We start from the raw sequence: 25,197 nt of genomic DNA, 5'->3' as shown, positions 1-25,197 counted from the left end.
ACCCAGAAGAGGCTCCTGGCTCCTGGCTTCAGGCTGGCCTAGCCCTCGCTGTTGCGGCCATGTGGGGAGTAAATCAGCAGAAGGAAGATCTCTATCTCTCCTCTCTCTCTGTTACTATGACTTTCAAAATAAATAAAGTTAAAAAAAAAAAAAAGGTGGGGGTTGGTGAGGACGGAAGAAGATGGATAGTGCAGCCCAGAAAGCCATGCATGGGTGCTCAGAGGTGCCCCCGCATGGTGGCTGTTAGCACCACATCTGTCCGCGTTCCTCACTAACCTGGCCAGTGTCTCCCAGGAACTCAGACAGGTTGGACAGCAAGAAATAGGTCCCAGCTGGCCCAGGCAATGGAAGCCGGAAATGCAGAGCAGAACAGAGCAATACTGAAGGAAGGGGTGCTGGCTGAGTGCTGAGGACCGAGAGCCCAGGGCTCTGGCCCCGTGTTGCCAGGCAACAGTGCAGGATCGGGTCGCCCAGCAGGGCCAGCCTGCTTGTGGTTCATTTGCTTTGGCTTCCACTGGGTCTGGTGCCTGCCCTGGGAGAGAGGGGGTCTCACTTGCAGGTAAAGATAACAAGGGGCTTGGTGGGTGGTTAAGAAAAGTCAAAGCTTCACCCTTGACCCTGCAGGTTGGCCTCAGGGCCCACAGTGCCACCTTGAGCAACCTTGAGTCCTTAGAGACTCTGACATCCCAGCTCCTCCCTTGTATGAAACTAACGCCTCAAACACAATTTCAACTCAAAAGCCTTAAGTGTTTAAAAGAGATTCAAAAACAAAAGTGTTGCTCTATCACTGGAGGGACTCTCTGCTCCCCCTTTGAAGGGGCTGGCTTTCTAAACCGCTAGGCTCTAGAACATGGTTTAAAAGTCATTGGGTTAAAGGATTTCAGGCTCCGTATTCAAAAGTGAGCAGCCTGGGGCAGGCATGGTGGCACAGTGGGTAAAGCCACTGCCTATGTTGCCGGCATCCTATATGGACACCGGTTCCAGCCTTGGCTGTTCCTCTTCCGATCGGGCTCCCTGCTAATGGCCTGGAAAAGCAGTGGAAGATGGCCCGAGTGCTTGGGCCCCTGCATCCAAGTGGGAGACCCAGATGAACCTTCTGGCTCCTGGCTTCAGATGGGCCCAGCTCTGGCCTTTGTGGTCATGGAAGTGGGCCAGAGGATGAAAGGATGAAAGACTTCTCTCTCTCTCTCTCTCTCTCTCTCTCTCTCTCTCTCTCTGTAAGTCTGCCTTTACAATAAATAAAATAAATTTTTAAATAGTGAACAGCTCTGGTTTGATGAAATATCAAAGTATTTTAAAATTAGTAGTAGATTGTGACAAGTTTCAGTGTCATCCTGTATGGGGTGGGGATGGGGTAGGGATAACAGACCTCCGAGGGGATCCGAGGACCACCGTGGAGCTCAGTGGAATGCACGCTCCTAAAACTCCTCACCTGCTTGCCCAGGGTCCAGGTCTTGTGGGAGGTTTGTTCACCTGACTTCCTTCCAAATGAGGTGAACGCTTAAGTCTTGAGGCCTAGAAGAGTGGGTTAAGATGTCCGTTAGGGCACCTCTGTCTCCGAGTGGGCATTTGAGGAGTGAACCAGCAGGTGGGAGCTCTGTCAGTTTTATATCTGCCCTGCGAATAATTTTTAAAAATTTTTTTTTAAAATTAAGAAAACAAAGAGGGAGGAGGGGGAAGAAGAGACAGAAGAGACTCTGATTGTCTTGGGGTAGAGGCCAAGAAGGGGAGCTTTCAGCATGATCACTGGCAATTTTCACGTCCACATGGGAGACCTAGGGCTGGCAGGACCAGGCCCTGGGAGCAAGGAGACACGGCTGAGAGTGCGGGGGTGGGGAGGAGGACAGGGAGAAGCCAGCTGGGGAACAATAGGAAAGGCCCTCCCTCCTCTCTGCACAATGGGACAAGCCAGGTCGCCATGCCCCAGAGCCTCATCAGAACCATCTACCCAAATCCTGGGCGCGGCACCCCAAGGGTGCAGGAGAGCACCGAGCTGGGGCAGGGCCCAGAGACAGTCTCCTCCAGGGGACCGAGGATTCCAACTCTGACAGCAGTTTCCCAGGATCCTGTGCAAAGTGGAGCTCCTTCCTGCCTCCCAGCAAAGAGCTGGCCTCTCCCTGGCAGCCAGGGAACTTTTGGAGGGTGCCAGAGTAGCAGAGGGCTTCCATTGACCTGGGACTAATGGATGGGATCTGCCACCATCTGAGTCGAGTACTTGCTAAGCAAAGAATGGCTTGCAATGGAGTCAGTGACCTCTTGCTGACCCCACTGCACCCAGCTCAGGAGCATTTGCCTAGCCGGCCCTGCCCCCATCCTGACATCTTCCCCCAAGGATTCATCTTTTCAGGGCCAGTGAGAGGGAATGGTGGTGAACCTGTGCATGGAGGGAGAGCAGGAGGCAGCACACACACACACACACACACACACACACACACACACACACACCCGGCTCCCAGGTTGGCTCCAGGCAAAGTCCGGGTTTATTTAGGAACCTGTTTCCCTGCCCCAGCCAAGACAAACCCACAGCGACCTGTGCCGCTGTGCTATGCACTCCAGATGCGAGGCACCTGCTTGGCCCCACCTGTTTCTTCTGTGGGGTGCAGGTGGCAGGAGGTACCCCCTCCCCTAGTTGTCTCTTCTTAGCCTCAAAAGTGCAGAGTTAAGATTTGTACATTTCATTGCACAGATATTTTCCTTTAAAAGAGAACTATTACAAATGATCTCAGGTGAGGAGGGGTGGGTGGAGCTTAATAGGGCATGAGTGGGAGCAGGTGAAATGAGAATGACAGAAATTGGGAAGGTTTTTTTTTTTTTAAGATTTATTTATTTATTTGAATGTCAGACTTACAGAGAGGCAGAGGCAGAGAAAGAGGTCTTCTATCCACAGGGTGATTCCCCAGATTCCACAATGGCAGTGGGTGAGCCAATACAAAGCCAGGAGCGAGGAGCTTCTATGTGTCTCCCACATGGGTACAGGGGCCCAAGGACCTGGGCCATCTTCTACTGCTTTCCCAGGCCGTAGCAGAGAGCTGGATCAGAAAAGGAACAGCCAGGACATGAACCAGCACCCATATGGGAGGCCAGTGCCATAGGCAGAGGCTTAGACCACTATGCCACAGCACCAGCCCCAAATAAATTTTTATTTTTTTAAAAAATAGGATGACTCTGTGGCAAGTGAAACTGCCACCTGCAGTGCTGGCATCCCATGGTGGTTTCAGTTCAAGTCACGGCTGCTCCACTAATGGTCCAGCTCTCTGCTTTGGCCTGGGAAAGCAGTAGAAGATGGCCCAAGTCCTTGGGCCCCTGCACCCCCGTGGGAGACCCAGAAGAACCACTAGGTTTCTGGTTTCGTATCGGCACAACTCTGGCTATTGCAGCCATTTGGGGAGTGAACCAGCAGATGGAAATCCTCTCTCTCTCTCTTCTCTCTCTCTCTCTCTGCCTCTCTGTAACTCTGCCTTTCAAATAAATAAATAAGCCTTAAAAAATAGGGATGTCTATTTTCTGTTAGAAATCCCCCTTCCTGGTCACAGATATTAAAGAAACTCATGTTCTTTAAGCTGGTAATCCTGCTTCTAGGAGTCCATCCAAAGGAAACAATCAGAAATAGAAAACATCACTGCAGTGTGATCCAAAACAAGGGGGTGAGTGGACAAAGCTCAGTGTCCGATAATCAGAAAACGGTGAGGGAAACTCTAGTGCAACCATTGAAGATGTGGGAAAGTGCTTTTAGTGACCTGAAATTGAAGGAAGAAAAAGTCAAAATACAGAACTGTGCAGATCAAATGTGATCTTCATTTTGTTCTTAAAATGCATGTGCAGGTAGAGGAAATCTGGAAAGGAATATAGCAAGTTGTGAAAAGTAGCTATCTGTCTGGTGGAGCTGTGGAAGATTTTCTCTTATTATTTTGGTCTGTATTTTGTCTTTTCTACATTTAACATGTATTACTCCGATAATTATTTTTTGCAACTAAGATGTGCTATTTTGGAAGAAACGGGAAGGAAGATGGAAGGAAGGACAGATTTCCACGAAGGGACAGCACCAAATAATAAGGACTTAGAATTGGAAGGGATCTTAGAAATTAGAATTAGGGGCCTGGTGCTGTGGTGCCGTATATTAAAGCCCCGGCCTGCAGTGCCGGCATCTCATATAGATGCCGATTCGAACCCTAGCTGTTCCACTTCCCATCCAGCTCTCTGTTATGGCCTGGGAAAGCAGTAGAAAATGGGCCAAGTGCTTGGGCCCCTGCACCCATGTTGGGGACCTGGAAGAAGCTCCTGGCTGCTGGCTTCGGATCAGCTCAGCCCTGGGCCGTTGCAGCCATTTGGGGAGTGAGCCAGCAGATGGAAGACCTCTCTCTCTTTAACTCTTTCAAATAAATAAAATAATCCTTTAAAAATATATATATATAAAGAAAAATTTAAAAAATAAACAATAGAAATTAGAATTAGACCAAAGTCCAGCTTTCTTATTGTATGGATGAGGACACTGAGATTCAATGGGGCTGCACCCTCCTGAGCCCTCGCTGACCTTGGGTGCCCCTGCAGGCCAGGTAGTGCCCATGATAACTCCGGAGCAGCCTTTTGGTTCTCTAGCCAGTCTGGGCTGCTAGTTACAAGCAGTCTTGGCCAGAACAAAGGCTGGTAGAACAGCAAATCCCCCCACAACATCACCTAACACCTCTGCCTTGGGCAGTTCTAGCCTGGCATCTCTGCCTTCTCAGCTCTACCGCTGCAGAGGTTATTTCTAAGCAACGAGGCTAAACATGTGTGTGGGGACAAGCTTGTCACGACTTTCAAATCCTCATCCATCAAAAAGGAAACACTGTGGTGCAGTGGTTAGTGCTGGGTTGGAGTCAGAGATGTGTGTTAACTGTCTTCCCCAGAGTCCTCAGACATCAAGATTTTTCCTGGTAGAGGAAAGGCAAGTAAGAACATAGGAGGGGATGTCAAACAGCTCATGGAAAATGGGATTAAAAGCTAAAAATTAAAACTATGAACTTGGGACCTGCACTGTGGCACAATAAGTTAATTCTGCACCTGTGACACCAGCATCCGATATGGGCTCCAGTTCTAGTCCCGGCTGCTCCACTTTTTTTTTTTTTTTTTTTTTTTTGACAGTGAGAGAGGCAGAGAGAAAGGTCTTCCTTTTTTTCCGTTGGTTCACCCCCCAATGCCGATCTGAAGCCAGGAGCCAGGTGCTTCTCCTGGTCTCCCATGGGGTGCAGGGCCCAAGGACTTGGGACTTGGGCCATCCTCCACTGCACTTCCCTGGCCACAGCAGAGAGCTGGACTGCAAGAGGGGCAACCAGGACAGAATCCGGCACCCCAGCTGGGACTAGAACTTGAGGTGCCGGCGCCGTAGGCGGAGGATTAGCCTAGTTAGCTGCGCTGCCGGCTGCTCCACTTCTGATTCAGCTCTCTACTATGGCCTGGGAGAGCAGTAAAAGATGGCCCTGCACCCAGACGGGAGACCCAGAAGAAGCTCCTGGCTCCTGGCTTCAGATAGGCTCAGCTCTGGCCATTGTGGCCATTTGGAACCAGTGGATGGAAGATCTTTCTCTCTGTCTCTCCTTCTCACTATCTGTAACTCTCTCAAATAATAAATAAAATCCTAAAAAAAATAAACTTTATTTCTCAACGTACACCCCATCAAGTTCAAGACACTGGCAGCAATGACACCAGGCATTTTGTCCATCTCTGAGGAGCTGAGGGCCCTAGGAATCTAACTATGTCCATGCAAGCTTCTTTACAGCATTTATTAAAGCAAAATGGTGCCCTTTAACAATTTTTTTTCCAAATTAGGAAACAAAAAAAAAAAAATCAGAAGTCTCCAGATCATAACTGGAAGGTGGATGCATAACGATTTTCCATTGAAATGCTCACAAAATTACCTTTTTCAATGAAAGGAGTGACCTGGAGTGTTGTTGGGGTGCTGAAGGAGTCTCTGGGGAAGCTTTTCTGGGTGTTTTCTGCTATATTTGTCTCAAAGATTCTCCTAGTAAGCAGAATTTATGGTTCTTTGGACCCCCATAAAGCCAGTAAGAAAAATGGTTTGAGTGGGTTGGCACTGCGGCATAGTGGGTTAAATTAGCACCTGCGGTGCTGGCATCCTATATGGGTGCCAGTTCAAGTTCTGGTTGCTCTACTTCCTCTCCAGCTCCCTGCTATGGCCTGGGAAAGCATCAGAGGATGGTCCAAGTGCTTGGGCCCCTGAACACTCCTGGAGACTTGGAAGAAGCTCTTGGCTCCTGGCTTTGGATTGGCCCATTTGGGGTGTGAACAAGCAGATGGAAGCTCTCTCTCTGTCTCTCCTTCTGTCTCTGTAACTGCCTTTCAAATAAATAAATAAACCTTTAAAAAGAAAAGAAGGGGCCGGTGCTGTGGCTCACTTGGTTAATCCTCCGCCTGCAGCGCCGGCATCCCATATGGGTGCTGGGTTCTAGTCCCGGTTGCTCCTCTTCCAGTCCAGCTCTCTGCTGTGGCCTGGGAGGGCAGTGGAGGATGGCCCAAGTGCTTGGGCACCTGCACCCACATGGGAGACCAGGAGTGCTTGGGCCTCTGCACCCCCATGGGAGACCAGGAAGAAGCACCTGGCTCCTGGCTTTGGATCAGCATAGCGCCAGCCGTAGCAGCCATTTGGGGGGTGAACCAATGGAAGGAAGACCTTTCTCTCTGTCTCTCTCTCTCACTGTCTGTAACTCTACCTGTCAAATAAATTTAAAAGAAAAGAAAAATGCTCTGAGCATCTCCCAGATCTGTTGCCATGACCTTTTCTCTTGCCCGTCTTTCACTTCCACTTCTTCGTAGCCATTGCTTTGATCATGCTTTGTCTTCAGGATTGTACTGGTAAATCAGTGTTTCTTCTCCTGTCATAGTTCCTTGTGTAAATGCTTCAGGATCTTGATCCTGACTGTTTAAAATTTACCTTGAGGTCTCTGCTCTTGTCTGCAGCCGAACTAGATGTAACAGCTCTGGCACCCATCAAGCAGGAAGTTTGTTCCACTTCAATTTTTCAGTCGGAACTGTGTGAGCTGAACTAGTTGAGAGGTCTCTGGTGTTGGTCATTGTTCCTGCTGCTAATTGTTGGTCCCCTTCAATTAGAGCATGAACAAGATGATTTTTTTTTCTCCCTCACAAATTGGTGTGTATGATCTGCCAGTTTGGGCTTCTTTGTCAATATTATCTTGTCCCTTCTTAAAATGAGTCATCATTTGAGAACTGTGGATTTCTCTGGGGGCTCATTGTCCCCAGAAAATTTTCATGCATCATGATTTCACCAGTCTTCCATCCAAGCTTCACGATGACCTGTTTCTTCCTGCTTCAACGTTAGCAGAATTTATGTTGCTCTGGTGGGGTTCTTCTCAAACTGCTATCTTGCTCTTCTCAGTGCCTCAAGCCAGATCCTATCAGACATGTTGCACACTAAGAAAAACCCAAAACAACAGCAACAACAAAAAAACCTGAAACCGATGCATAGTTTTAAAGTAATACGCATTTCCACGACTTTTAGAGGACACAAGATGTGTTTAAGGCCCGTTTCCTCCCCACCCCATGCCTGCCACCGCACTCCCTGACACAAAGCTCCGGGACTCTGATGCAGACACTGCTTCAGCAGGACCCGGCTCAGTAAGGGCTTGTTGAATGTGGAATTCACAAGTAAGTGAATGTCATTCGCCTAGGATGCAGGAGACCTGACACACTCCAAGTTAATAATGTCTTCAAAGTTTAAGCATTTTAATTCTACTAGGGAAGGAGGTTTGAAAATCATTTTTAGCACGTAATATTTATTTGCGCAATGGCAATGCAATGCTTTTGGAACTTGTTAACAGCAAGCACATGAGCATCGGGGAATCACCACTGCCATGATGTTCACACTGCCTGCTGCCTTCTGCTTCACCGTCTTGGTGAGTCTTTGGATTATAATTGTACAACACACACACACATGCACGCACACACATATATAATATATAATTTTGGAGATGTTCCTTAAATTTAGGCTACCAAATCAGTAGATTTCTCCTTTTTGAGGTATCTGAGTTAGAGCATGTGCCCCAAGACTGTGGAATAACCCTTTGAAAAAAGAAAAAACATTTTACTTATTTATTCAAATGGCAGAAGGACAGAGAGAGAGAGGGAGAGACAGAGAGAGAAAGAGATCTTCTGTCCACTGATCCTCTTACTGTGTTATATCTTAATGTTAGCCGTCGCAAAGCACACCGGACACCGGAGTAAGGGGAAGGGTTTATTGGGGAACACCCTACAGACTGGAGTGAAGGGGCGGCGAAGGAAAAAAGAGAGAAAGAGAATATAAGAGAGAAAAAGAGAGGAGAGGAGCTAGCAAGGAGAGAAGATAGAGCAGAGAAGAGGAGAGAGGAGGGCAGTGCCAAGAGCCCAGAGGAGGAGGCTAGAGAGAGGAACCGAGAGAGAGCAGGAGAGAAGGGCTAAGAGAACACGTGTTCAGGAACAGGCCCTTTTAAAACTTTGCCTGAGGGCGGGCAGGGAAGCAGGAGCAGCAAATCCCATTAGGATGGGGGTGGAGCAGGGCTCAGGTAGCTGGGCCATGCGGCCACCTGGCTACAGCTGCACCAGTTTCCTAACATTACTGAATGCCTGCAACAACCAAGGATGGACTAGGCTGAAGCCAGGAGCCCAGAACTCCATCCTGGTCCTCTGTATGGGTGGCAGGACCCAAGGCCTTGGACCACCTTACTCTGCCTTCCCAGGTGTTTTGGCAGGGAGCTGGATGGGAAGCAAAGCACCCATGACTTGAACCACTGCTTCCATATGGGATACCTGTGTCGTAAACTGCATTGTAATCTGTTAAAAATTTTTTTTAAATTGTAGTAAATATCCATAATATGAAACTTAACATCTGTTTTTTAAAAAAAGATTATTTATCTGAAAGTCAGAGTTTCAGAGAGGGGGAGAGACAGAAAGAGATCTTACATCCACTGGTCCACTCCCCAGATGGCTGCAACAGCTGGGTTTGGTCCAGGCGGAAGCCAGGAGCTTCTTCCGGGTCTCCCACACGGATGCAGGGGCCCAAACACCTGGGCCATCTTCTGCTGCTTTTCCAGGCCATTATCAGGAACATGGACTTGGGGGGAGCAGCCAGGACTTGAACCGGTGCCTATATGGGATGCTGCCGTTGCAGGTGGAGGCTTAACTCCATTAGGCCACAGTGTTGGCCTCGAAATTTAACACCTTGTCGTTAGGTATATGGTTCAGTGGCATTAAGTACATTCACACTATTGTGCTGCCATCACCACCACTCACGTACGGGACTCTTCGTCGTGAAATACTGAAAACTCTAGGAATGGGTGTTTGGTTTTGTCATGAAGACACCTGTTCAGACACTCACATTCCAGATTGGAGGGCCTGGATTCGAGTCCCAGCTCCTCTCCTGATTCCAGCTGCCTGCTAATGCAGACCTTGGGAGGCAGCAGGTACTTGGGTCCCTGCCACCTATGTGGGAGAAGATCCAGATTGAATTCCTGGCTCCTGGTTCAGCCTGGCCCAGCCTCAGCTGCTGTAGATGTTTGGGAAGTAAACCATAGATGGGTGCTTGCTTTCCCTATCTACCTGACTCTTTCTCTCTGCCTCTCAAATAAATACGTAGATAAATAAAGTTTTAAATACTGGAACCTTGTAGTCACTAAATAATTTTTTCCTATCTCCCTCTCCCCATCTGCCGGCCTACTTTCTGTCTCTGGCTACTCTGTCCAAGAGTTGTCCTCTGTGGTCAGCTCATTTCCCTTGGCGTAATCTTCATTTTTGTAACCGCTGTGGATTTTGGTTGAGAGTGAGAGTTGCCATCAAGGGCAGCCTAAGGTGACTGGGAAGTAAGGAGGGGCGTTTATCCCCAGCTGCCCTCATTTCCAGCCCACTCCTCCCTCACTTCTGACTCACTTCAGACCCCTACTCAGTGGCTAAATGTCCTCAGCTCTCTGGTCTCCTCTCCGGTGGGTGGGGAATGTGTCTGATTGGCCTAGCTCGGGTCACATGCCTCTCCCGGGGCAGGGGAGAGTGGGCCCCCTCGTTTGACAACCCCACCCAGACATATGTGCCATGGAGGACCTACTTCGAAATGGGTGCTGTCCTTGGCGGAGGGGGGATGTGCACTGGGCAGGCAAAACCCACAGATTCTACTGTAGTGAAGGTGCTCCAGTGAGGTTCCAATGCCTTCCAGCCTTCCCGCTCCATATGGCTTAGGGCTTGAGTCTTCTCCCCTTGGGTTTTGTTTGCAAAATTTGACCCCCTTGGCTCTCCTTGCAAAGTTTCCAGTCTCCTGAGAGTCGGCTACAGAGCTGCACACCTTGTGTGAGTGAGAGAAATACACAGGCTGCTTTCAAACACCAGCGGCCTTGAGCACAGGCAGTAGGTTCCAATCCTGGCTGTGCAGCCTTGAGCAAGTGACTTCACTTCTCAACTGCCTCAATTTTCTCATATGTAAAATGGCAAAATAACAGCTCCTACCTCATAGGGTTGTTTTGAAGATGAAAAAAAGAAACCTATTGCACTAAGTGTTTAACCTACATCATCTTTATTATGCTCATGGTAGACCTGTTGCACATGTGGAAACACTTCCTCTCTGGGCATAGATAGCCCCGTAATAGGGCACCTCACCTACCATGCTGAGCTGGAGCTAGATTTCAATCTCAGCTCATTCCCTGAGCGTGGTGTCTTTGCGAATAGCCTGCACAATCACATACGGCAGCCATGGGCCATGCCAGTGTGGCAGGTACTGTATGTCTGTATGTACCCATTCAAAAATGGTTTTTTGTTTATTTATTTTCAAAGGTGGAGAGAAAGAGAGAGAGAGGTTATCCCATTCAGTTGTTCATTTCCCAAAGGCCCACAATAGCCGGGGCTACAAGCAAGAAGCCAGGAACTAAATTTGGGTCTCCCATGTGAATCGCAGGGATCCAAGTCACCTGTGGCCTCCTGGAATGCACATAAGCAAGAAGTCGGAATTAGGAGCATATCCAGGACTCAAACTCAGGCACTCCAATATGCGGTGTAGGCATCCCAAGAAGTGTTTAAACCCATTGTGCAATATGTCTACCCATCCTTATTTTTTAATGAGACAGCTATGGCTTAGGGGAGTTGAGACCCACAGGGAAAGGAGGGTGGAGTCACTTCCAACTTGTCTACTTGTGGCCCGCCAAAGAGGCTAACCCAGTACTTCTGGGCCAAAGAGGCTAACCCAGTACTTCTGGGCCAAAGAGGCTAACCCAGTGCTTCTGGGCCTTGCATCACTTGGTCATCAGCTCATCCAGCTTAACCCTTACCTGTCTTCATAGTAAATGGCAACCAAATACCTTCTTAGCATCTAACCCATAGACTGCTGCTGATCTCTGGTCTCTAATCTATTACTTTGATAATCACGTTTTTAAAAAAGAAATGTGATTTTGAAAGAAAGGGGGTAAAGGTATAAGGAAAAATAGGTGTCCATCCAGGTATCATCCTGATTTGGAAATTTTAATATTATTATTATCATTTCTTTTGAAAGTCTGTTTTCTTTTCTTTTAAAGATTTATTTTATTTTATTTGAAAGGCAGAGTTTACAGAGAGAGAGGGAGAGACTGAGTGAGAGAGCTTCCATCTGCTGATTCACTCCCAAAATGGTGGTGATGGTTGGGGCTGGGCCATTCTGAAGCCAGGAACTCCATCTGGATCTCCCACATGGATGACAGGAGCCCAAGCACTTGGACCATCTTCCACTGCCTTCCTAGGCACATTTGCAGGGAACTGGATTGGAAGCAGAGCAGCCAGGACTCAAACCTGCACTCCGATATGGGATCTTGTGTCTCAGGCAGCAGCTTAACCTGCTACACCACAATATCAGCCATAATAGTGTCATTTCAGCAATTGGTCTTACACAGCAAAGACGGCACATATCTCGGGTCTGAGTGAATTGTTCTTCCAGAGCTGAAGCATTGGTGTTATCTACAGACAGCTCAGTATTGGGCACAGCAGAGTCCAACTCTGTGTCCAGGAGTGTCGCACGGCTGGGTGATGTTGGTGGGACAGGGATGGGATGGGTTAACTAAAGATCCCCACCCTTCGTCCCTAAACCCTTCCCCATCGCCCTGCTGAACAGGCGGCAAGCCACTTTCTGCTGTATTGGAGCACTGTGATTGGACGTGTGTCCTGTAATTGTGTACGGCAGGGAGGAAGGAATTGTGTGCTGGGTACGTGAGTAGATACTGCGTGCGTCTGTGTCCCCCTTGTGAATCTGTGTGTTATGCTGACTGCGCACTTTCAAAGACAGATCGCTGGGTGAGTAGAGGTCCTGTCGGGAATTGATTTGTCCATAGATCACCGACTATAATTGAGGAGTCCTGTCAGTTTTAGCCCTGAGCCAAGTCTCAGCTCTCTCCAAGGTTATTGTCGAAAGACGTGATCTCCAAGTGTAGTTCAACTTTGAAACAGCTGCAGCAGAGCCAGCCATGCCGGATGGCGAGGGGCATGACATAAATTAGCACAAATTGGAAGGGGGATTTTCCAAGGCTCGGGACCACCATTTTCCCAGCAAACCTGCCACCCACATGGGGCCCAGGGGAGCACCAAATGAAAGACAGTGAAGAGGAGCAGACTTGGCCCGTGAGCCTCGGAGACGCACATGTAGTCAGAGTGGCCTGAAGTCATCTGCTCTGACAGATTAGCTATTTTCTCACCGATTCTCAGGCCTCAGATGCGAGTGTGGCTGCTGGCAGACAACCAACACCGGCACATTTAATTCTTGGACTTGGCTGTTACATTTGGCCCGGTCTGTCTGCGTTGGATCAGATCCACGAGAGTGGGGGATTCCTGGTGGCCCGGGTTCTAGCTCAGTGACTTACAGATGGCCTTGGACAAGCTATTTCACTCCCCTGAGAGTCAGCTCTCTTATCTGTACAGCGAAGGAAGCAACCCCCGCTCTGCTTGCCTTCCAGGGAGCTGTGGAGGGGTTTGGGAGCTGTGAGAGCACCAGGCAAATGAGCGGCACGATGTCCGCAGGCAGAACGCTCCATTCCTTCTGCCTTCTTCATGCAGTTTGCCATGCAATTTACATAGTCTGGATTTTGGTCTACCCCTCATGCTTGCAGCAGCAGAGCCCTCCTTATTTTTGTTGTTTGTTTTTGGTTTGTTTCTTTAAAGAAAGGCAGAGTTACAGAGATGCAGAGGCAGAGGCAGAGAGAGAGGTCGTTCATCTGCTGGTTCACTCCCCAGATGGCCGCAATGTCCAGAGCTGTGCTGATCGGAAGCCAAGAGCCAGAAGCTTCCTCTGGGTCTCCCACGTGGGTGCAGGGGCCCAAGGACTTGGGCCATCTTTTACTGCTTTCCCAGGCCATAGCAGAAATCTGTATGGGAAATGGAGCAGCTGGGACTAGAACCAGTGCCCAAATGGGATGCCGGCACTGTAGGCAGCGGCTTTACCTGCTATGCCACAGTGCCAGCCCCAGCAAAACCCTTTTGAAAGCATTATTTTCAGGACTGGCATCAGTGTGCTTCCTGGGTAGTTGCCTTGTTTATCCTTGGAGTCCTCCGGGATGAGGAAAAGACCAAAATTATGAGGCACAAAGGATCCAGAAAGAGAGAGTAACCAGGAGTAGGAGAATTCCCATTCTGATGTTTCTTATTTTGTGCATAACACTGACACCTAAATCCAGAGCCGAAGATTCTGGTCAAAAGTTGGTCTCCCCGTTCTCCCGACTTCCTCCCCCTGCTCTGCACCTGCTCCCTGCAGGTGAAAGCGGACTTTATGTGCTGCTGTCCTGAGCCCCACAGGGCACATCTCGTCCTTCTATGAGCCAGGCACGCAACCTGGGTTTGGTAAATATTTATACTAGAAGAAAATAGAAAATTGTTCTCTCCTGTTCCCACGTCTCTTCAACCACAAGAGCAGAACTGACATGTTTACCGTATTTCAACAAGTCTGAGACGCCACTCTTTAGATGCCACAGAGACATAAAAGGCTCTACCAGTTAAAATATCAACCCAAGGGTTCTGGGGCCATTTCTAAGACACACCTTGGTTTTGTGGACGTTAAACACACAGCTTAGAACAGATGAGATGCAGTGTGTTTATTTCTTCTGAAAGCTAACACTTTCTCCTTTGGATCCTGATATATTAATTAGCCAACTTCAAAGCGGCCTCATTTTCAGTCTCCGTTTCTTGCAGTTATACGTGTCATTCCTTCATACTTTCAAGTGGGTTGGTGGGGGTTACCTATTTTTCTCACAGGTACGGTAATACAAAGTTCCCTTGGGCTTAAATAGGGTTTCAGGGAAGTGCAGATTGTAAAAAACCTGTCATTCAAACTCGACATTAATTCCACAGTCTGTTGTTTGTTACAAGATTTAAAGGAACAAGAAATGTTCAAGGACATTTGGCAAATCAGTTGTGCTTTCTTTCTTCCGACAAGTGCTTTTTTTTGTTGTTTTATTTAATGCTTGATTTGCCTGTTCTGTTGTTGCTATTCGGTCTATTCTTAGTTCAACTGAAGCAAGTGAACTGTGAGATTCCCACTGCACAGAGAAATGAGGCATGAACCAGCGCACGTGATAAGAGCTCATCTCCTGCCTGGGATAAATATGACATTTTCACAGAACCCAAGTGGGAATTCAGAATCCTTCTGGGAAGAAGGGAGTGTGAGGAACATGGGGAAATAGAAATACAACCTCTTTGCAACCTTATATAAATTCTTTGTGGATCAGCCCTTCCATTTAGAATGTTCTTCCATTGGAACGCCCTTGCTCACACTTCTAGTAATAAAAAATTCACCTGTTTCCAACCTTCTCTTATTTCTGTCCTATCAGGACATTGTTTATACATAGTAGCAAAGAGTTACCAAAAACGTGCCTTTAAAAATGATTCATACTGGGGCCAACATTGTGGCATAGAGGGTAGAGTCACCACCTCAGATGCCAGCATCCCATATGGGCACTGGTTCAACTCCACTTACAATACAACTAGCCACAAATGTGCCTGGGCATGGGGTAGCAATGCTTGGCCCCTGCACCCTCCTGGGAGACCCAAAAGAAGCTCCTGGCTTCTTGCTTCAGATAGGCCCTCCTCTGCCTCTTGCAGCCATTTGGAGAGTGAACCAGTGGATGGAAGACTCTCTCTCTCTGTCTCTAACTCTTTCAAATAAATAAAATAAATATTTTTAAAAGATTTATTTATTTTTTCGAAAGTCAGAGTTACACAGAAAGAGGAGAGGCAGAGAGAAAGAGAGAGAGGTCTTTCATCCGATGGTTCACTCCCTAATTGGCTGCATTGGCTGCATTGTCTGGAGCTGTGCTTATCCGAAGCCAGTAGCCAGGACCTTCTTCCGGCTCTCCCACAGAGGTGCAGGGGCCCAAGGACTTGACTCATCTTCTACTGCTTTCCCAGGCCGTAGTAGAGAGCTGGATCGGAAGTGGAGCAGCCGGGTCCCGAACCAGCACCCATATGGGATCCTGGTGCTTCAGGCCTGGGTGTTAAACCACTGTACCACAGTGCCGGCCCCATAAGTCTTTTTTAAAAAATGTGACTTTGCTTAATAATATTTAAAATGTATTTATATTTATTTATTTAATGCATTGGAAAAACAGAGATATAGACAGATCTTCCATATGCTGGTTCACTCCCCAAATGCCCACAACAGCCAGGGCTGGGCCAGGCCCAAGCCAGGAACTCAATTCAGGTCTCCCACGTGGGAAACAGGGGTGTAAGCATTTGAGCCAGCATCTGTTGCTTCCCAGGGCACACGTTAGCTGGAAGCTGGAATCAGAAGCAGAGTTGGGACTTGAACCAGGCACTCCAAGATGGGATGTGGGCATCACAAGGAGCATCTTAACTGCTGCACCAAATACCAGTGCTCCAAAATGTACCGGTAGGGCTTAGACCCTGGTGGAAAGGAATGGTCTAAATTATCATCGTTCCTGTACATGTTTTGTAATCACTTTAGCACCGTGATGCCTACCGCCTGCCAGGAGTCCCAGAGTCTGATGGTGGTGATGCGAGTCAGCAGCCAGTGTGTTGGGAAGCATGTGTGTGTGTTGTGGGGAAGCTGTTCGTCTGACCACTGCTGATGCACCTTCCCTGTGTTTTCTCCCCTGCAGTCCGAGTACCACTATGAGTACACCGCGTGTGACAGCACGGGTTCCAGGTGGAGGGTCGCCGTGCCACACACCCCGGGCCTGTGCACCAGCCTCCCCGACCCCGTCAAGGGCACCGAGTGCTGTAAGCAGCCACCCTGGTCCAGGGCCCTCCCCGGCCACTCAGCTTTGTCCTCCGGCCACCCGAGTTAGGCCCTGCCCAGCAGTGCAACTGCCGTAGGAAATCTGATCTTTCCCCCAGTTAGTCACCCTCCTCAACCCTTCTGAAATTTGGTGCAGAAATGCTATTTCATGGAGGCAGACTGGTATCTGAATTTGCTTATGTTAAAAAAAAAAAAAAATTCAGGCCGGCACCCAGGCTCAGTAGGCTAATCCTCCACCTAGCGGCGCCGGCACACCAGGTTCTAGTCCTGGTCGAGCCGCCGGAATCTGTCCCGGTTGCCCCCCTTCCAAGCCAGCTCTCTGCTATGGCCCAGGGGGTGCAGTGGAGGCTGGCCCAAGTACTTGGGCCCTGCACCCCATTGGAGACCAGAAGCACCTGGCTCCTGCCTTCGGATCAGCGCGGTGCGCCGGCCACGGCGGCCATTGGAGGGTGAACCAAGGGCAAAGGAAGACCTTTCTCTCTGTCTCTCTCTCTCACTGTCCACTCTGCCTGTCACAGAAAAAAAAAAATTCAGACCTCATCAGTGCATATATGCAATTCCAGCTGTGTGCATTCAGATTTTTTTTTTCTGTCTGCATACATTTTCTTTCTTTTTGCCTGTGTGTTTCTCTCCAATCTATACTCACCAGCCACGGTCAGTCATCAGGGAACGTTACAGTGCGCTATCGTTCTAGAAAAGGAAGCCAGCGAAGATGAATTTCTGCAGAGACAGCCTTTAAAGTGCAGGGGCGTCACTCTTGGGCACAGCATCTTCTGGTGGTGGATCTGACCGTGCGACCAGAGAGGCTGTGGTTCGCCTCCGCTCCCGTCCCTGCCTCGGTGACTCTGTGGATGCAACTTATCTACAGCCACCAAGCAGCTCTCCCCTGCCCCACCCCCCGCACGATTCTTAAAACGCAGAAAGAAAAACAATAAAAATCAGGAGCCAGAATTAAGGAATTATTGGAAGGGTTGGGAGGAGATGGATGGTGTTGAACTGTAGCATCAGCATAGCCCAGGGCCCGAGTCAGCAGGTGAGTAAGTTGGTGAGTGGACAGTGCTGACACCTGAGCAGATCTGAGGTGCGCCTGGTGGGGGCAGGTGAGCCCCTCCCAGTGCGCTCCTGCTCCGTGTGTCAGCCCTGTGTTGCGCACGTGCTGTGTGAACCATAGAGATGGATAAGGCACAGTCCTTGCCTTCAGGAGCGCAAAGCGTGGAGGAAGGGGCAGACACTCATTCTCCCACTCGCTGTGTGAGCAAACCCCTGTGGAACTCACCCAGTGTCTGTGCCAGGCGCCGAGTCAGCGCTCCCTGGAGCGGTTCAGACATACGCGATGGGAGAGGGGGTGGGAGTCAGGAGCAGCCGAGAGGATCGCGAGAGCCCCGGTTCCGAGGTGGGGAAGCGTAGGGTCCAGGGTGGAAGCAGCACAGTCAGCCAGCCACAGCTGGGCTTGAGGTGGAGAAAGATCTGTAGTGGGAGGTCTCGCCAGAAAGTTAGGTTGGGGGAGATTGTGGAAGAGGGCGCATGTCAAGCTAAGACCTTAACTCTTATAACCAAAAGCGAGTGCCTCGTTAATTTGTAAATAAGGAGAATGGTAGCAAGTATCAGTGCTGAGGGGGACAGCTCTGGCCCCTGAACAAGCGAAAATAAGCAATAGGCAGCTAGTTCGGAGGGCACTGCAGAGGTTGGGTTAGCAGGGCAGGAGAATGCCGGCCAGCACGGTGGCAGTACAGTCAGAAAGGAGGCGGCAGAGGCCAGAGAGCCTCAGGGGAGCTGCAGAGCTGAAGGGCAGTGCGCCATTCAGGGGGCCAGCCCGAGAGCCCCCGGCACCCCCTCCCTGGGGAGCTCTCAGAACGGCTGAGGCCGAGACCCCCAGGCAGCCCAGAGCCCCTCAGTGAGGCAGCACAGCTGTGACCATGAACCTTTTTATTTTTAAGCAGCTTTATTGAGATACAATTTGTCTTAAACTTAAGAGCAGAATCCAGTGATTGATAGAATATTCCTAGCAATTTTCATCGCTTTCTAATTGAAGAACATTTTAACCACACCTAAAAGAAATCTCCCATCATTAACAACCTCTCCCCACCCCAGCTCTACCCCTACCACCAACTCCCAGCGGCCCCAAATCTACTTTTTTTTTTAAGATTTATTTTTATTATTTATTTGAAAGTCAGAGCTACACAGAGTGGAGAGGGAGAGAGAGGTCTTCCATCCGATGGTTCACTTCCCAATTGGCCACAATGGCTGGAGCTGCGCTGATCCAAAGCCACGAGCCAGGAGCTTCTTCCAGGTCTCCCACGTGGGTGCAGGGATCCAAGGACTTGGGCCATCTTCTACTGCTTTCCCAGGCCATAGCAGAGAGCTGGATCGGAAGCGAAGCAGCTAGGACTCGAACCGGTGCCCATATGGGATGCCAGCACTACAGGTGGTGGCTTTACCTGCTGCGCCACAGTGCTGGCCCTCCCAGTCTACTTTCTGTCTCCATGGCTTTGCCTCTTCTGTGCATCCGGTGTGAACAGAACCCCATGAACCGTGCTATGGCCCTAATGGCAGTGGTTCCTAGACCCCCTCCCTACGCCCCTCCCTGTAGGAGGCTCACAGCCTGTCTACTTCTCCTGGGATGGCACTGACCTCACCAGCCCTCCCTTGTCCCTGCCTGCGTTCCAGCCTTCTCCTGCAATGCCGGCGAGTTCCTGGATATGAAGGACCAGTCTTGTAAGCCATGTGCCGAGGGCCGCTACTCCCTGGGCACAGGCATCCGCTTCGACGAGTGGGATGAGCTGCCCCACGGCTTTGCCAGCCTCTCCGCCAACATGGAGATCGATGACAGCATCAACGAGTCCACTGAGAACTGCACTTTGTGAGTTCCTGCACGCGCCTCGGCTCACTGGGCTGACCCTGCTAGCGTCTCTGGGGCTGGACGGGAAGCGCGGAGTGGAGCAGAAGGCAGGATGCCGGGGCGGGGGTGGGACAATGGCAGGTCCCCACAGGACTGCTGGGTGTGCCTCCCGCCACGGCCCCCTCTTACTGACCCGCGTGTACCAGTGACTGGCAGGCGTCCGGGAGAGGTTGCGAACATGGGGAGACGGAGTGCAGTGAGTAAGCAGACCAGGGGTTAAATGGCCCAATCTGCTTACAATAAAACCCGATTGGGTTTCCACCATGGGATCGCAGGTCTGCCAATAAGCTTCCTCGACTTGACTGAGATACAACATGCAAAGCACTGGGGGATCTTCCTGGCTTTGCTGTCCACTTCTAAAATGGCTTCAGCTCAACCTCAGTCCATGGGTGTTGTGGAGATCAAACAGGACTAGAGCTGGGGCCAGTGCCAACAGAGATCTTGGAAGCCACACCCTTATTCACACACACACACACACACACACAATCCTTACAAGAACCTGCTGATGAAGTTATTACTGAGACAGAGAAGGGAAATTGGAGGCTCAGCATCCTTGCTTGTCTAGTTTGCACCTGATGGGATTGGAACTCAAACCCAGGCCCAAGCTTCCTACTGCCCCATACTGCCATCTTCTGATAGCACAGGGCACTGTTGGGCCCTAGGTGGCAGGAGTGACGATGACAACACGCAGAAGGCAATGGTCATGCCTTTTGCTAAGTATCGACAATGAGTATGAGGGGAAAGTCACTGAAAGTCTCCCTATACTCGAGCAGTCAAATGGCTAAAAAGGCGGAAGAATGGGGTTACACTTGGATTTCTAAAACTGAGAGCACGGTCTTCCATTCATGTACTTAAGTCTCCTAAAAGTACCATTGTTTGCGCTGAGCAGCAAACCCTCAGTGGTCCCATGTTAATCTTGTTTCAGAGCTCAGTTTTGCTGGAAGTGGAGATACAGGCAGAGAAGGTTAAAGCTGGAGGGAGAGGGAGTGTGTGGGTCCTTGGAGGCCTAATGGAAGGTACCACGTGCTCCTGGACAAGGCGCAGGTGTGGCTCACCCAGCCAGTCCCCCTATGCAGAGGAACGGCCTCTCCTCTCTCCAAGGACCGCACGGAGTGTCCAGGGAACCATTATTCCTCAGCCAGCCAGGATGTGCCCGGTTAGGAACAGCTTGTGTTTCCACAGCACATGTTGCTGCAGCCTCTGGACATCCCTGGAGGGACAGGATGTCTCAGCTCTGTACCAAAGGAGAAGAAGTGGCCACCTGAAGAGGTTCTGTGGTTTCTCCCACTGTCCCCCCCAGAAAGGCAGTCATGGAGCTGGTCCCCGGGAGCTCAAGTGTCTGTCTCTCCCATTCAGCTGCAGGTTTTCCTGGACCCAGCCCCACTGATCCAAACCCACTCCTGCTTCTGTAGCCTCCCAGCCGGCTCTCCTGCTTCCACTCCTGACCTCCTCCTGGCGCTGGTCTACTCAGCAGCCAGCCTGAACTTAAGAGCACAAATCCAACCGTAGTACTGGATTCTGTGGCTCCCTACTGCTGTGGGGATAAAGTCTCCTACCTTCCCTTCACCCATCTCCCAGCCTCTCTAAGCACCTTCCCTCTGCTTGCTGGGCTCCAGCCGCACGGGCCGCCTCGCCCTCTACTCCTTGAGGCCTTCAAATATGCTCCTCCCTGTCCCTCCCCCTAGCTCACTCCTTTTTTTTTTTTTTTAAGAAAAAGATTATGTATTTATTTTTATTTGAAAGGCAGAGCAACAGACTGGGGGGGGGCAAGGAGAGAGAGATTTTTTTACCTGCTGATTCACTTTCCAAATGACCACAGCAGCCAGGTCTGGGCCAGGCTGAAGCTAGGATCGAGGAACTCTATCCAGGTCTTTCACATGGGTGGTAAGGGCCCAAGCACTTGGGCCATCATCTACTGGCTCCCCAATTACATTAGCAGGAAGTTGGATGGGAGGTGAAGCAGCTGGGACTCAAACCAGCACTCCGATGAGGGATGCCTGTGCAGCAATGCTGGCCCCTAGCTGACTGTTATATTTTTTGAAAGATTTAATTAATTTATTTATTTGTTTGAAAGGTTGAGAGAGAGAGAGAGAGAGACCAAGAAACAGAGAGACAGACAAAGAGACAGCTTCCATCTGCTGGTTCACTTCTCAAATGGCTGCAACAGCCGGAGCTGAGCCCATTAAAAGCCAGGAACCAGGAGCTTCTTTCGGGTCTCCCACATGGTACAGGGGCCAAGCACTTGGGCCATCCTCTGCTGCTTTCCCAGGCCACAGCAGAGAGGTAGATTGGAAGTGGAGAATATGATACTGGAACCGGCACTGCAGGAGGTGGCTTTACCCATTACCCCACAGTGCTGACCCCGCTGACTCCATCTTAACCCGCAGGTCTCTGCCTAAAAGTCAGTTTCTCCAAGAAACCACCCCTGACCCCATAGACCTGTAGTGTTTGTCACTCTGTCCTCAGCCTCTAACGTGTTATATGACACAAATAAATAACTGGGAACAAAACAGACCAACTGAACAGAGTGTCGGCACAGGATCCCGGCCCTTCAGGAGACCCCCCCAAAGCTCCTGAGAAAATGTCCCGGGACTACGGAGCTGGAAACAGCCCAAGGTCAGAGACTGCAATATGCAAAGGGGAAGAGGAGTGAAGAGGCAGTGGTTGAAGGGTGTAGCTTGTTAGTGGAGAAGAAAGAGCAGAAGTCCAAATGCTGGGTCAGTGAAACAAGCATGCAAGATGGACGTAAGCATTAGAAAGACGTAAACACATCAGGAATTAAAATATCACATGCAGATCCCAGCACCTCGGTGCCTCTTTCCTCACCCCAAGAATGCCGGTGCTCTTCTTGCAGGGTGTCGTAGGCGTTAAATGAGATGATGCAGGTAGAGAATTTAGACTGATACAAGCACAAGAAATCAGTTCAGATGTTGTTAATATTGCACGTGAAATGTCTTCACCAGGGACAGCACAGACAAAAATCAGAATTGTGATGCATTTTGCATTGTTACCTGCTCATGACATCCTTTTATTTATTCATCAAACTTCAGGAGTTATTTATAGCTGGTCCGGGGAGCACATTGGCACTGGTGTGCCTCCTCCAACAAGGAGAAGTCAATGCCATTGGGTTAGCCAGGGTGTTTTGGATGAGCTCAGCTCATATGTTTCCGTTTTGAGACTAACATTGGCTACCGAAGAGCTGGACATACCATGTGTTGTTCTGGACACTTGTGGACTGATGTTGAGGTTCCCTTCACTAGTATTAGTAGGCAGTTGGAGAGCTAGGCTGGCCTTGGGCAGAGCATCCATCTCCTATACCCATAATCCCTGAGACTCTCCCCTATGCCAGGCCCTGGCCCTGGTGCTGGGGGGAATAAATCAGTGAGCAAGACAAATTTGGCTTTTGTTCTCACAGAATCTACAGGCCAGCCAGTCAGTCGAAGGAGAATTAAAACAAAGTATAGGGGCTGGCACTGTGGCATAGTGGGTAAAGCCTGCAGCACCAGCATCCCATATGAGCACGGGTTCAAGTCCCAGCTGCTCCACTTCCAATCCAGCTCTCTGCTATGGCCTGGGAAAGCAGTAGAAGATGGCCCAAGTCCTTGGGCCCCCGCACCCACATAGGAAACCTGGAAGAAGCTCCTGGCTTTGGATCGGCGCAGCTCCAGCCGTTATGGCCATTTGGGGAGTGAACCAGTGGATGGAAGACCTCTCTCTCTCTCTCTCTCTGCCTCTGCCTCTCTGTAACTCTTCCTTTCAAGTAAATAAATAAATCTTGAAAAAAACAAAAACAAAATATAACCAGAACAGGAAATCCATATTGCAAATAAGCTATGAAAAAGATGCTTTGCCTCACTAGAAGTCCAGGAAATGAGAGCGCACGCCCATTTAGACACTTACTTCCTGCCACATCCTACTGGAAGCAGTTGGAGAGGATGTGGAGCAACAGGGACTCTCCAGTGCTGCTGCTGGGTGCAAAATGATGCAGCCCCTTCGGGGACCCACGTGGCTGTGGCTGGGGAGGCTGGAGGCCCACACACCCTCCCACCTGGCAGCTCTCCTCCCAGCCACTCCATTCGAACATGTGTAGAAGGACACAGGAGGAGTCACTGTGCACTTACTCCTCATGTAGGATCTCTGTCCTTAATGTGCTGTACACTGAGGCTTAATGCTATAACGAGTACTCAAACAGTATATTTCACTTTGTGTTTCTATGGGGGTGCAAACTGTTGAAATCTTTACTTAATGTACACTAAACTGATCTTCTGTTAAAAAAAAAAAAAAAAAAAGAAAAGAAACTATCAATTCCCAACTTGACTCTCACTGGGATTAAACATGACAATAGGTCTGATCTGATTTCATCATCATTTAAAAAAAATCATCTATTATTTTTCACTTTATGTTTCTGTGTGGGAACAAACTGTTGAAATCCTTACTTAAGGTATACTAAGCTGATCTTCTGTATACTAAGATAATCGAAAATGAATCTTGATGTGAATGGAAGGGGAGAGGGAGTGGGAAAGGGGAGGGTGGTGGGTGGGAGGGACGGTATGGGGGGGAAAGCCATTGTAACCCATGAGACGTACTTTGGAAATTTATATTCATTAAATAAAAGATAAAAAAAAAAAAAAAAAAAGAAGGACACAGGAACAAGAATGTCCCTAACAGAATGTGCACCACAGCAAATAATAATAATAATAATAATATAATAAAAACTGGCAGCAATCTCAATTCCTAACCACAGGTGACAAGACAGAGCCATACTATGAAGAATAATTGTGTCTAGTGGCTTCCTTTCACAGCTTTGGAGTTGAGCAGACCTGGGTTTGAATCTGAGCCCTGCCACTTACTGGCTTCATGCTATTGGGCAAGGTCGTCTTCAAGCCTCAGTTTCCTTATCCATTTAATAGGAAAAATAGTACATCTGCTTATGATGAAATCACGAATATAAAACATGTAGTTCCATGCTGAACTATAGTAAGCAACCAATAAATGTTACACACACACACACACACACACACACACATCCCTCCCTTTCACCTGCCATGGTTCTGCATGGTATGGAGGTGCACCTGTGCGTTTTCCTCTTCCTGGCTGGATCCCACGCTCCTTGATCTGCCTCTGAGCTCCTTTGGTCCCTCCTACAGAGCCTTTCCAGGCTCACATTTCATTTTGTGAACCATGGGAACCACAAACAAGTCTGCGATTGCCCCCCTCCCCGCCAAGACCCACACTTGGCCCAAAGCCTGAGGGGCTGTGCTCATGCTGGTGAACTTGGTTCCTGTTCTCTCACAGGTCAAAGTGGGTTCCCAGGGGCGACTATATCGCTTCCAACACGGACGAGTGCACAGCCACGCTGATGTACGCTGTCAACCTGAAGCAGTCCGGCACCGTCAATTTCGAATACTACTACCCAGACTCCAGCATCATCTTTGAGTTTTTCGTAAGCCCCTGGCCAAGAGGGAGGGTGGGAGGTTGGGACGCTGTGAGGCTCGGGTTCATTCGCAGGAGACAATCACAACTGTAGTCCTGCATGGGAAATCGCAGTTGGTTTCCCTCTGGGCCAAATGAGCCGAGGCCTCCGAAGGCGAGGAGGAAAAGGCAAAAAGCAAAGGAGGCGGACACGGAAGGCGTGAGAGATTTAGAGTCCTGTAGCCCCACTCAGCAGTAACTACAGCGTAGAAGCGGCCTCTGGATTGCAAGTTCTTTCAGATGCTTTGTGTGTGCCGTTAGCTCATGCCTTGCTTCTAGACCCATGGGTCCTGAACTCAGTCCCTAATGGAAATTGATAGCCCTTGTCCCATAGGAAGGTCCTGCTGGGGGCTAGGGGTGGGGGGTACTGGTGCAGCAGCGGGTAAGGCACTTCTTTCCTTGGGAAGATGGGGCTCTGATCCCAAACTCCTGCTGCCTCAGGTTCAGAACGACCAGTGCCAGCCCAACGCCGATGACTCCAGGTGGATGAAAACCACCGAGAAAGGATGGGAATTCCACAGCGTGAGTACCACCGCAGCCTGGTCGTGCAGATCCCAGAGGAGGGACCGAGGCCCTTCCATGAAGAGCGTCC

At 49.6% G+C, this 25,197-nt stretch overlaps 1 protein-coding gene across 5 annotated transcripts in view; it reads left to right on the top strand.

Annotated features, from left to right (window-relative positions):
• ELAPOR1 (endosome-lysosome associated apoptosis and autophagy regulator 1) overlaps window positions 1–25,197 on the top strand; it is a 96,986-nt gene that overhangs the window by 42,094 nt on the left and 29,695 nt on the right. For all 5 annotated transcript variants that reach the window (XM_051856195.2, XM_070077932.1, XM_051856193.2 and 2 more), the window contains 4 exons: window positions 16,095–16,215; window positions 18,902–19,094; window positions 24,429–24,576; window positions 25,047–25,127. In XM_051856195.2, the coding sequence (XP_051712155.1) occupies window positions 16,095–16,215; window positions 18,902–19,094; window positions 24,429–24,576; window positions 25,047–25,127 (543 nt within the window). The remainder of the gene's footprint in view (window positions 1–16,094; window positions 16,216–18,901; window positions 19,095–24,428; window positions 24,577–25,046; window positions 25,128–25,197) is intronic.

The sequence above is a fragment of the Oryctolagus cuniculus genome, chromosome 7, assembly GCF_964237555.1.
Source record: "Oryctolagus cuniculus chromosome 7, mOryCun1.1, whole genome shotgun sequence".
NCBI lineage: Eukaryota > Metazoa > Chordata > Mammalia > Lagomorpha > Leporidae > Oryctolagus > Oryctolagus cuniculus.
The sequence above is the reverse complement of the archived record's forward strand: the minus strand, read 5'-3'. Positions and strand labels throughout refer to the sequence as shown.